Source organism: Pithys albifrons, chromosome 5 (assembly GCF_047495875.1).
Source record: "Pithys albifrons albifrons isolate INPA30051 chromosome 5, PitAlb_v1, whole genome shotgun sequence".
Lineage (NCBI taxonomy): Eukaryota > Metazoa > Chordata > Aves > Passeriformes > Thamnophilidae > Pithys > Pithys albifrons.
Window position 1 is genome coordinate 34451210 of NC_092462.1, and position 13866 is coordinate 34465075.

The window sequence follows — 13866 nt, forward strand, 5'->3', positions numbered from 1 at the left end:
GAAGTGGAAGCAAATGGACTCATATGCACTGGGTGGGTGCAATGAAAAGCTATTATTTTTCAATTGTGCCAAATACATTTTGTTTTCTTTGTCTCAAAAAAAATATCTACATTAATCTAAGGTGAAGAATCTTAAAAATCCTACATTTTCAGAGTAATTTTAATTTTATATCCTCTCTCTAGAACCAGGACCAGATAACCTGTTTATCATACATACTTTTCTGACCATCACTTTGCTCAAAAAAACTATTCACCTGTCAATCTGTTGGTCCTCAAAATAAATAAATGCCTGAGTCTCCCTTTGAGTCTTTTTGTTTGTATCTGGCAGAAGGCATCAAGGCTTCATCTAGATTTTCTGCTTTTTGGCTCTTTTCCAAACTCTGCCTATTTCCCTGTATATCTGAAATGTTTCACGATTTGTGGTAAGTTAGTTAATCATACAGAGCCTCTTCTGTGCAGCAGTCTCAAACACATTTGCATCTGGTACAAATCTTCTGCAACTAAATAACCAGGTCATCAACTCAGCTATTTGGAAAGCACAAGGCTGTGTGTGCTATTAGTTTTGCTGCAATGAGCTGGATGTTCTGTATGGACATAATTCCTACACAGGCTTTGTAGATTACGTACTTCTAAATTTTAGAAACTTGCCCACCAGAAATTTGCTGAAAGATAATTTTAATGAAAGAAACTATTTAAAGCACTGCTGTCAATAGAGTTGATTTTTACCACATACTCAGGCACTCACAAAATCAGAGTACAAATTCCTACAGTGTCCTCAGAAAGCAGCTACCAAGTGGATGCATATGAAGTGAGAGCAGAAGCACCATGGAAGATGGAGGAAGGGAGGCAGCAGTGACCAGGCCTAGTGCTGGCCCTGGAAGCTGGCTGTCCCTTAGCAGCCTGTATTGGTAATGGAGAGAAAGACATTTTGGTAGATGCATAGCACACAGAGTAGTGTAGGTGCGAGTGCCCTCAGCTTGCTGCTAGAGGAGACTAGGAAAGCTGCCACCCTTCAGCTGAAGTCAGTCTGTGGCAATGCACTCCCTAATATTTGAAATACCAACTTCAATGAGACCATAAACACTGTTTTCCGTGGGCAGAAATACTGAACAGAAGTCATTTAAAGTTAATTAAAGTGTAAGAAACTAAGGTTGGTAACATGTTTTCCTCTTATATGTAATACTCAAACATTTGAAATTCCACAAAACCTGGATAGAAGAATTTTCTTTCACATCAATTTTAGTAATGACTTGACTAATTAGTAATGACTCAGGGAAGCAGATACCACATATTAAACAACACAGGAATGAAGAGGGCATGGTATGTCTTGGGGCAGAACACATCCTTCAGCTGAGAAATTAGTATCAACAAAATTTATCATTTGGTTATAACTATTATTTTCCCATATTACCAGTCAGCTGAATGAATTTAATCTGTTGCAGACAGCACATATTATTTAAGTTCACCCCCTCCTGTTATGGATGCTTTAAAAATAATAGAAAAAAATTCTTGTCTTCATTCTCTATGCACTAGGTTAGAAAATTCTTTGTTAGAAAGAAACAGCAGAGAGTTTTCAGATAAGGCATTATCAGGAACTGTACCCCAGAAAAAAATCTAGAGAAGAATCCAGGAAAAAATTCCAAGCTACTGCATGCTGTTAATTTATTTCTATAATAAATATCCAAAATCTGATTTTTAGGAAAGAGTGTGAGCTGCCAGCCAGCAGCGCACCTTTATTTAGTAGAGTGCCTAGGCAAAAGGTTTGCTTTAAACAAATTCTCCAGTTTCATTGACCTGAGAACACTTTTCTGGGGTCAGAATGAGAACTTGACATACAGGCCTGGAGTTAAACATATACTGATTTACAGTCTGAATCAAATTTACAGTCTGTATCAAATTTTGCCTCTAGGATCCATTCATAACAGCTGTTGCTGTAGTGTAAGACCACAGAGTTAGAATGTAGGAACTCACCCTTCACACCTTCATCAGTGATGAGATACAGTCAGCATCAGCTCAAGTGATCTGTGGGATCCTGCCATGTTGATTCCTTTTCCTGGTTTAAATCTGATTCCTTCATGTGGTGATAAAACAGGGTTGATTTATACATATATATATGTAAACAATTTTTAATATCCAGTTCTTTCCTAGACTACTGAAGGCAGGTATTACTGTCAATTAATTGCTCCTTTTATTATATCCTTTTTTAATGCTGATGTGAAAGTCATGAATTACCATAAAAAGTGACAATGGCACAATCAATAGATATGTTAAAAAAAAGCAGTATGGGAATAAAGAAGTATTTATTAACACGAAATACAAATGTGCTGGTTTATTTAGATTATGCAGAAGTTTTAAATGTCTGTGGTCAATAAAACTGAAGTTTAAGATGCTTAAATACCTGAAAAATGAAGCAGATATTAATGTTTATTAAATAGTTCCATTTGTCATTTAAGGCTGTGGATTTGACACGAAATTTATGACACATAAATAATAAGATACATTATAGATCACTCACTGTTCTGTTTTTCTGTCAGTAAAACTTCTCTACCAGTCTGAAGAAATAAAAGGTATCTTCAGGCTTTTGAGATAGCAAACACCATGTGTGGGATGTCTGACAAAATAGCACATAGGAGAAATAAGTATCAAACCATAATGACTGAAAAAAATATAGTGAAACATGAAACCCAGCAGCTTACCCAACAAAGAAATTTAGCATATAGAGAATGAGAAGCCATGCTGGAGCTCTGAAAGTCAAAAAAAGGATCAGTGGTTGTTGGGACCAGAAAGTCTCCAGTGGCTTTTGAGAACTCCAGCACCAAGGCATGAAAGAAGGACAAAAATACTGCTCTCAGTAGATGTGATCTACACCCTGCAGATGTCAGGGCAGCACCTCAGAGAGACTACTTTTATATCTGTCCTTCTAACAAATTCTTCAGAAAAGCAATGATTTTGCCTCTGAAATTCTCCAAGTGCATATTCCTGCTGAATATTCTTTACACTGTGTTCCTTTATGCTGTGGTTTCAGGCAGAGCACGCTGTGTATTTGTATGGCGATGCACTAGCCTGCGTCCTTACCAGAGGCTCAGAAAGGATTCTTGCAGAATAAGATGCCTGATCCTAGGACAGCAGTGCAGAGGAAAAATGGCTCCTGAGCTTAACAAAGATGAGCAGAAGGGAAGCTCCTACTTACAGTTTACCTTGTTTATCAGGTGTTGGTAGGCAAAAACCACTTGACATGCATTCTCAGGATGAGACAAGATGAGAGTATGAGATGGGCTGCAGGTTTTGAGACTACACCTCAGCAGGAGAAATGCTGGCAATAGGGAGAATTGTGTTGCTATCCTACTGGTGACCTCCAAATCTTAGGACACACCTGTTTTAGGTCCCTGAGCACCAGCAGGCTCCTCTAAAGCTCCCCCAACTCCTACTCTGTATAAACACCTAATTCAGCCAGATCAGAATAGTCCAGCAAAATGACTGGAAAGTTTCTCAAATAATTGAATTTTTTTTCTTCCACTCTATTCAAAGTGCCTTAAAAAATGGGAAAAAAGCATGTAAAATTCACAGGGACTCTTTTCGTAATGGGAAAACACACTGGGACATTCTTTATATTAAAAAAAAAACAACCCTGCCTGTTTTTTCTGCATTTAATCTCACTGTGAAAATATATGTCTATCAGAATATAAAAATTGTTGCAAAGTCAGAGAGAAATAATTTTAGCAGACCCCTGTCAAATTATTAACAAGACATACCATGGAGAACCACAAGGAAAAAAGGAAATCTCATAAAATACAAAAGGTCAAAGCTCTGAAAGAAACTTCTGTCTTATAATTAATTTTCTACATTCTGGCTCTGTTCTCAAGCACAGAAACCTTTTAAATTAAATTATCTTCCAGTAGAGAAATACATGGTATTATAATGCAGAAGAACATAATGCTACTTTAATATTCTACAGTATATAAGACAGCACAAGGCACCGTATTTTACTTTTAAATTTTGGCAAGCCAAATAATTTTAATTTCTTAGGCATTTATCTATTACATATTTAGAACATACAAATTCACCCCATCATCCTGAAATCTTTTTGCTTAGAAATATAATGGGTCAGATTTCCATTCATCCTGCATTTACATTTATATCCATTTTAAAGACCCTTTTACCTGCCAGAATGATTTAAATTGACCTTGCTGAAAGTAAGGTCTACATTTTATTTTTAAAACCTTATTATTCAAAAAGACATTGATTATCCGGCAAAGTACACCGTATGACACAGACCCTTAGCTGGGTAATATTGTTGCAATTTCATTTAAAGCAGTTAAGTTATGTGGGGTTCCCTCAGCTGGGAATCTAGTCATGAATATTTTATGGAAGTAGAAGATATATATTTTAAGTAGTAACACATAGAGCTCTATTGTGCATATTTGGCAAATATTTCTGCACTTCAACCAACCGTGGAAACTGTGAGTTTGGAAGCTAAACATACCAGTTATACCCAAACTATATCCATACCCGTCTTTTAATTTTGCAGATCTTGATCAAACCATCCATTGTCTTGGAGACTATCCAGTTTTGTGCCATTGCATCTGAACACAGACTATTATAAGGCTATATATAATTTATTTAGAACAACCCTAATTATTATGAAAATACTTGGGTAGGTAAAGCTCATTTTTTTTAATACCAGACCTGATTTTCACTGTCACCTGTGAGGATGGAATTGCACCTTGACAAGATAGTGAACAGTCCCATCTCCCTTTAGATTCTGGACATAGGTCTCAAGGAGAATTTACGTGGTTCATAGGTCTGGGACAGATGGTGCATTTCATTCTAGCAACACTAACTCCTGTCAGTGACAGCAGATGAAAATGGGGTTTGGGGTTTTTAAATTTAAAAGTCTGTGTTATTAAAACCAGCTCTAATCAGTTGGGACTGAAGGCCCATTTATGTTTTCATTTGCTGTGGTGAAATGTCAGAGTTATCCCATTGTGTACTGTGAAATTACTACAGGGTTTTATTTTCATAAATGAGAACAGAATTTTCTTCTTAATCCTTTCTTTGGAACTAAGTGATTATAGCCTGAATTGCCACTGTGAATTACAAAACTGTATGTCCCCATGTAAACAAATTCTACAGGTCTCACACAGTCCTTTTTTAGCATGCCTACACTGATTTTACAGGAGTTTGACATCAATCAAAAGCTGAATTAAAAAAGACAGCAACTCCTCTTCCAACCAGAATTTCCTAATTTTATTCTTTGTTGGGTGTCCTCTGTAGTGACAGTGTTCCTGTGGTTCATATTGTTTCTAATGGTCTTAGATGGACACTCCTGAAAATTACTTCTTTGAAAAAATATAATCAATAAATAAACCTTTCTGCTAAACATAAATTTACACATAACTGTACAAAGGAAACAGAACAAAAGACAGCTGATGAAAACCATAGGTAGTAGCAGGTCTGACTATGTCTTATAATAAAATTCAGATACAACTTCTGTGAACATTAAAGCAGTAAAAGGGGCAAGAATGCAGAGCATATAATTTCAAAGTGAAAGCAAAGTTCCTTGGAAAAGGAAGAAAAACATTACTCATTTTGTACTTGTTACATAATTGCACTTGTCCTTGGACACATTTCACTTGCAATCACATTTCCAGCAGTTTGGTGCGGAATTTTTATTACTTCTTTATATTTTTTCATCATCATCAATATTTATTTTTTTAAATGTGACTGGGCTTGCCTGCTTTAAAGAGGTTTTTGAAACATCTGTGTGCATGGTGGACATGGCTATAGTCTCATAATCCTCCTCACGGGAGTGGAAATGACAAAAATGAAATAAAAACTGCAGGTCCCTTTGGAAGTTCTTATTGAGAAACCCATAGAAGATGGGGTTTACACAGGTAGAAATCATGGCAGTGAGGTGGCAAATCAGGAACAACAGGTTGTGGCTGCAGGTAGCAACAGGCAGAATTTCATGATTCCAATCAAACACGATATTGAAGATGGTCAGGGGCAGCCAGCAAACTGCAAATGCGACCACTATTGAGATCAGCATGATGTTGATTCTTTTGGTTTCAGAGGATCTGTACTTACTGTCTCTTATCTTGTCCATCATGCTGTTCCTCTTTTTTAACCGTATGTATATCTGCAGGAAGAAACACATGGGATAAATTAGCCTACCACTGTCACCTTTGCAAAGATAAACATCAGAAAAAGTACATATTGAAAGAGAATTCTATCTTACCTTCACATAGCAAATAAATATAAAACAAAGGGGTCCAAAGTACTGAATCACCAAAAGCGTTGTGGTATAAGAAAGCCTGGCAGTGTCCAAGGGGAACAGGTCCAAGCACACATATTTGTCCTTATATTCATCAAATGTTACATTTCTGAAGGGCTCATCTGTTAACACGTGGTAGATCAGGAAAGGCAAAGAGGAAGCTGTGGCTAAAATCCATATGGCAGCAATCCCCATGTAGGCATGTCTGTTGTTTGGTCTCCAGCCGCGGGGATTGATGATCAGCTGATGGCGCTCAATAGCAATGAGGACTAAAGAAAAGACTGAGACGGTGATGGAGGCACATTGCACGAAAGGGTTCAGCTTACACATGGCCTCCCCAAAAATCCAGTGGTCCATTAAAGTATACACAAAGGTAAAGGGAAGACACATGATGGTCACTAGGAGATCAGAAAAGGACAGATTGACAATGAGAATATTGGTAACATTGCGCATCTCCTTTTGTTTTAAAATAATGACAATCAAGGCCAGATTCCCAGAGACTCCCAGAATTATCACAGTACCATAAGCCAAGGCCAAAGTGAAGACCATGGCCAAAGGCACATGGCAATCCTCATCCTCAAACTGCAAGATCTGTGAGCTCGTCTCTGAAAAATTCAAGTGACCAGAAATATTTCCCAGTGGGGCCAGCATCGAGGTATTCATGTTCTTTCCAGCTCGCCGTCGACCTTCGCTGCCGCAGCTTTCATCCAGACCGCTCCGAGTTCAGAACGCACCCATCAGCCCCGCAGCGGACCCCGGGCCGAACCCGCTCCTCAGCGCCGCATCTCCCTCGCACCACCTGGGGAGAAGCGAAGGAGCAGGGTCGGTCACCGTCGCGCCCGGGTCCCGCAGGGAGCGGAGCTGCCCGGCCCGGCCAGACCCGCACGGGCACCAAGTCCCTGCGCAGGGCGGCGGTGGCGGCGCCCGGGCCGGGCGGAGCGGGGCTGAGGTCTGCAGGAAGGAGACAGAAAGCAGGACCGAAGCTCAGGACTGGAAGTGAGGACACGACCCCTGCCTGTTCCTGCCGGCACAAGTTACACGACATAGAGAGCTGAGAAGCAATTTCAGTCTTCCACCAGTGCAGCCTCCACTTTATGCTTTACATCTTCATTTCACAAGTTTAATCTGCAAACGTCTAAGTTCTCAAACTGCTTTAAGTCAAATGACACCCAGTCATCACATGAGAGGGGGAAAGCCCATCTAATGCGAGGGGTGGAAAAATTACTCAAAAAATTGCTACATTCTTTTTCCCTAATGCATGCACTTGATGTTGAGAGACCAGCAGCACTGGCGCCAAGTCAAAGGCAAATCAGGAACTGTGAACAACTTAATTCAGCTAGCAGGGCTGTGCGGCAAAGAAAGAACAAAACAAGGCAAAAGATGGCAAAATTTAAACACTGCAGGATATTTCTTTAGCCATGCAACACAAATAGGTATTCTTGAATAACCACCCCTTTGCAAGGCCTTGGATTTTAAAAATTTGAAACTCAAGCATGTGCATTCAGGAGGAAAATTAAAAAATAAAATCAAGTTAATTGATAAACAATTACTAAACAATCAATAACCTGACACACCTTTACTTCAATTCACCACTAGTGGCACTGAATCTGGACATCCATAGTGTCACTGAAGTCTGCACTGAGTCTGAAACTTTGCTCACTCCCATGAGCTACATTTATTGCTCATTTAACCTTAGGTTATGGTAATGAAATAATGCCACTTAAAATTCACACAAGTGGGTTTCAAACCCGGCTCCATATGGCATTTATCACAAAAGCTGTAAAAACACTGCCCACTAAAATGTACTTCATTAAACGTAACCCTGAATAGGCAAGCTTTTGGTCTTAAATAATACTGTTTATAAATTTGTGTGCCACCCAAGACACTGGAGAAGAATCGTCTTTGTTCTTGGTGACAGACACTCTTTTAACCAGCCGCATGCTGGGGACCAGAGCTGGGGCTGCCTCCTCCATAGGGCAGAGACAGCGTGTGGGGGCTGGGCTTGCAGCTCCAGCTCCTCCTGACGGTCAGACAAAGGATGACCATGCCAATGCCATGTCTTCTCGGTGCCATGTCATAAGCTCACCTCAGCTGGCTCTGCTGGCTTTTTATAATCCCCACACGGCTACATGAAACCACAATAGGCAATGTAGCTTGCCTCTGAGTGACATTTTACTGTGAAAGTTAACAGCAGTGATTTCAGACAAAAGGCATCTCTGAGGTTTGGCTACACTGAGTTTCAAGATAGCTAAGCACGCACCTGAGCATTCTCTCTCAGACCTGCTGCCTCTGCTAACTAAATGTATTGGATCTCCTAGTCCACCAAACCTGTTTTAGGCTCCAATAAAGAAATTTCCACTACAAGGACCTCTTGAAGCATCACTAGAGCCAGAGCCAGAAGTAGGTGCTTTATGCCAAGGGAAAGAGTCTGGGTAATGTGGAAAGCCAGGGCTTTTTGATTCTTGCAGTATGACTATCTCATAGTTCAAAAATCACATCTGTATTAATAATGACCTCCACCATCACTTGTACAGCATGAGGTGGGCAGTCCAGCCCTGTGACTTGATGGGATAATGTCAGCAGCAGAATGGGCAAAGAGCCATGTCTGGCAAGGAGAGAATTGGGCAGGTTCTCTCAAAAACTGGGTGCAAACTGCACCCAGCAATAAGGTGTCCTGGATTTCAGACTCTTGGTTTTTCTACTCACTTAGCCAAGCTCTGCTTTTGCTTATTTAATAAATATCAGACTTAAAACCAGAAAATGCTGCTGCTCCTTCTGCTCTCACCTTTCCCCATAGCACAGATGCAATCTAAGAGCATGTCTGGGAACCAGCTCAGAAACACGGCACTACTGTTAAGTGACAGAGAGTTGTTCTTTCCTGTCCCTTTCCAAAATGGACCAGACATCAGGAGGGGATGAAGTTGCATCTGCTGGACAGGTGCACTGGTCCTTGCCCCCTACACCACCAGCTCCCAAATCAGGAAGGAGATTCCTCCCCATTCTGAGTGCTGGTTTCGGGTGAGGAAAGCCCATAGCTCTGCAGACTCCTCTGGATGACTGCACAGTCTCCCCCACCACACACACCCTCCCAACTTTGCATGAGAATATTGGTCAAAAGTTTAGCCCTGACAGACAGGATGAAATATTATGCTGTGAGGTGACTAGAAATGCACTGTAAAACTATTAGAGCTGTTCAAAAGCAAGCACATAATGCTGTCAGCCCAAGCTGATGGTTCACCCAGCCACTCACAAATGCAACCTGGAACCTACCCTTCCCTTAGATTTTGTCATCTGCACCTAAGAGAGCAAGCAAACACCAGCCTCATCAGCATACAACCACCCACAGTCACAGGAAAGCAATCACAGGGGAAACTCACCTTGCAACTGCTCTGCCCGTCTTTGGTCTGCTCAGAGGCTGGCTCCGGAGGATCCTCTGGTATTTCTCTAGCTGAGATACTAAAGATTGGTGAGGAAGGTTGTAGACACCCTCTTAAAGCCGAACTCCACCTTACCTCAGTATCACATGATGGTGCTCTGCTGAGTAGATCCTGAAAATCTCACTGCAAGCACATCACCTTTAAACTGCACATCTGGGGGTGGGTTGCCTAGTAATTCCGAAAGTAATGCAATTATATATTGAAACAAAGGAGGGGGGTGGTGGGGGGAAGAGCACAAGGAAAAGCTCAGAAGGGAGACAGTTTCAAATCGGGCTGCCTGTTTCAGCACTTTGTCTGCAAGTTATTGCCATCTTGTGGCCAAACTAAAGATGGAAATAGAAGCTGTAGGAAGGCGGACGAGGAAGAGTCTAAGCATAAGAAGCAGGTTACAAAGTTTGGGCTGGGCTTTTTAAACCAGCAGAACTGGCCTGTATTTATCATGAATAGTGATGACTGGCTCAATAAGAAATGTCAAGTTGCTGAAACACCTTGTTTTTCCACTCAAAAAAAGCACTGTACTCGTCTGCTTTGATGGGCATAACAGACAGTGAGTTGGGAAGTCTGTGAGAAGTTACTCAAATAAACTTAAGCAACACTTTGAAAATGCCCTGACAAAATCTACAGGCTGTGTTAGGAGTTTGGATTTCTTGGAAAACAGAAGTTGTCTGACTCTTCCAAGGCTCTAGATTAAATTTTCCAGTGTAAAGAGTTCCAAGTTCTTAACATTATTACCGTCAGTCATAGACCTATATGGCAACACTGCTGTGTCGTGGATAACTCTCAACTGAAGAGCTATGGTAATTACAGCTAAAAATATTAGTTGCACATAGTAAATGATTGTAACATTTTTTTTGTGGAAGGAGCCTCATAGGAAGATTTCAGAACCCAACAGTAAGATTGATGTTTACACTGTATTTCCAGGATCTCAGCTCGACTGTATTGTAACTGCAGTCCTTGATGTAAGAAAGGAAAGTGTAGATTGCTATAAAAAAGTAGCTGTGGTGCTGCTGATATTTTAACAGCAGCAGGCAGAAGGTAAGTGCAGGCTATATATAATGCCTCTCAAGAAATTCAGTCATACCTGGGTCATTAGCACACACCCATCCTTGACAGAGCAGACCAAAGGTGGGGACACTCAGGCTCCAAGCTGAAGGTCTCATAAAGAGAGTATTTCCACCTGAAGCAGTGACACTCTAAGATATGTACAACTGAAGACTCTCATTGCTATGGGTGTGGAATGATTAATTCACAGTAAAAAAAAAAAAAAAAAGGTAAATTGCTAGGCAGAGAAAAAGCTTTTTTTTGTCATGGCATAATGTTCCCACCACTTCCCTGTAACACTTTTACCAATATGGTCAAAAAGATGGCTACTTAAAAAATTAAAATAAGCATTCTGTGATACAGAATTGTGGTATTCTGCCAACAGGTATCCTGAGCAGAGATACATTTTTAGGACCAGTTCAGAGTAAGATGCCTAGGTTTACATGACAAGCTGGGGAGCTTCAGGGATGGCTTCCATGAGAAAACACCAGGAGCTTCCTGCATGCTGAACAGAACAGGTTCAATGCCCACAGAGGCCACTCACTTAAGAGTTTGACTCAAGGATCCTTGTGGGTCCCTTCCAACTCTGAATACACTGTGACACACTTCAAAAAAAGAACCTATTTTCAGCTGACTCCAAAATGAACCCACCACTAGGCAGAGCAGAGATTCCCTTGCAGCCTGTGGTGAGAACCATGGTGACACAAGTTGATTTCTTGCAGCCTGTGCAGGTCCATGATGGACTAGATATCCATGCTGTGGTCCACAGAGATGAGCACACACAGGAGCAGGTTTGCCGGCAGGAATTGTGCACCCCATAGAAAGGACCCATGCTGGAGCAGCTCTTTAAGAATTGTAACCCATGGGAGGTGCCCCATGCTGGAGCAGGGGAACATCATGAGGATGAAGAAGCAGAAGAGATGTGTGACGAACTGACCAGAATTCCCATTCCCTGTCCCACTGCACAACTCAGGGGGGTGGGAATATAGAAGAGTTGGGAGGTAAGAGTGATGTTGAGCCTGGGAAGACAGGGGTGTAGGAAGTTGTGCATGTTTCCTTTGTTTCTCACCATTTTACTAAATTTTAAATACATTAGTGTGCTGAAGAGGCATTCATTTACTGTCCTAGTGAAATGCTTTTGTTTCTGCAACATAAATTTCTGAATTTTCAGATCTGATGATCTTCTTTCTCCTCCATTTTGTCATTAGTCAGGAGAATCTCCATTTCAGCAGTAAATGAAGTGATTCATAATACTTCTCTTTTTAATGGATAGTACATACAAGAATTTCAAATGTTGCATAAACACAGGCAAAGCAAACTTCCCAATACCCCTTTTACACTATGCAAAAATAATAATTATCTATAAGGCATCAAATATAGAGCCTACATGCCATTCAGTGACCTGAACTCACAGTGATGGCAACGAATATTCATAGTTATTCACACTGAAGACAGATGCAAGGTCAGGCTTTCAACAGTGCAGTGGTGCAATGGGAAGGGCTGCCTCAGTCACTGAGTCTTTCAAATATGTGTGCTACACATGACTGTATTTACATATATATGAACAAAGGCTATAACCTGAGTCTGCCATACAGTTGTGTGCCCACCTCAGATGACTGAATCTGTTGGAGTTGTATCAGTCTTCTCTGAAGCACTTCACATGCATGTGAGCACTAAACATGCTAAAAAACAATCATTATAATAAACAGAGACTGACTGTTTTCAAACTTTGCATTATAGTTGCAAAAAATCCCCATGTTGTGCAGTAAATGCTGCATAGCAACAGGTATGCTCTGTAAGAAAATTGGGCATTAGCAGGTCCTGGCTATTCTGTGCATCTCCAGTCTCAAGACCAAGCTGAGAGTCTCCAGCTGGAGCTCCAAGCTCACAAAGGCATCAAATGATTTCTCAGTAACTAATTTTATTGCTGATGACTGTCAGGAGACAAGAACACTGGAATAGTAAGATAACCATTGTATTAAAGATTATCCTCTCCCATGGAATAAATTTTTCAGTACATCAAAGGCACCCTGGACTGGAAGACTGTGTTTGTTTGTGTACATATGTTTATTTTTGTGAAGGCATGACATTGCAAAAAGAGAATAAGTACAATAAACAGAATACAAGTATTTAAGCTGAGGAAATAGAACAGTCTGAGTAAAAGACACAGAATTGCTTTGAAGTAAAAACATTGAGATGGGAACAAGACATTTTTAAGAAAGATGTAGAAAAAATATACCAAGACATCAATCCCCATTAAAATTCTTTCTCACTGCAACTCAAAAATGGAAAATGAGTCTGTCGCTTTCATAGCAATGTATTGTCATGTGTTCAAGCAATGCAATCCCTCTATAAAACCTAAAATCCACCAAGTGAAAGAACACTAGGACTGTAATTTCTACTTCTATTCTTTATAAAACAAACTGAAGTCACCACTATGGAGATGAATGAAAACACTCTCTGAAAGGTTTTTTAATTTTATTTTTTATTGTTTTCATTTTCTAGTAATGAACATCAGTACCACTGAAATACTGTGACTTGAATTTCACATTACTCAAAGATAAGGGGACTCTTGTTCCTTGGGGCAAAAGTCTGTCATCAGTATACTAAATAGGCCTTTTGCTGTTGAATAAGATTTGATTAGCAGCAAATTCTGTTTGGCTAAGAGCATGTTTATTCTGACACAACTGCATCTGACACCAAACATAACAACACTTCATTTGACTGCTAATGTCACAAATCCTAATGAGCTTCATGAATGATTATGTGGTTAATCTCTACTGACAGTCTTGCTGCTGCAGTTCCATTTTCAACAATACAGCCAAGTTAACTAGTATAAGTCTATCCCGATCACACAAAATAATATCTAAATGCTGCTTGAGATATAACCTAAATTATGCCCACCTGGCTAAAATACTAAGTCATGTTTTGTGCTGTGGCCACCTTGCACTGTCCACTCTATTCAAACTTATGTATGCTGATACACAAACTCTCATCTGGGTTCAGATGAAGCAGAAATAGGTCCCATGATCATCCAGATGGGTCAATGCACCAGCCAAAAAGTGTGATGACACATTAGGCAACAAAAATTATTAATTCAAAGCTAACTCTTGGA

At 40.3% G+C, this 13866-nt stretch overlaps 1 protein-coding gene across 2 annotated transcripts; it reads right to left on the reverse strand.

Annotated features, from left to right (window-relative positions):
* Positions 1-507: 507 nt before the first annotated feature.
* Positions 508-9846, reverse strand: NPY1R (neuropeptide Y receptor Y1). Of its 2 annotated transcripts, none has more exons than XM_071556183.1 (3): positions 9651-9846; positions 6238-7072; positions 508-6138 (listed from the first exon to the last, which is right to left on the reverse strand). In XM_071556183.1, the coding sequence occupies exons 2-3, from the start codon at positions 6934-6936 to the stop codon at positions 5680-5682; spliced, it is 1158 nt and encodes a 385-aa protein (XP_071412284.1). In that variant the 5' UTR covers positions 6937-7072; positions 9651-9846; the 3' UTR covers positions 508-5679. The 2 variants fall into 2 exon arrangements, with proteins under 2 accessions (XP_071412284.1, XP_071412285.1); XM_071556184.1 differs by having other exon boundaries at positions 6238-7224.
* Positions 9847-13866: the final 4020 nt, after the last annotated feature.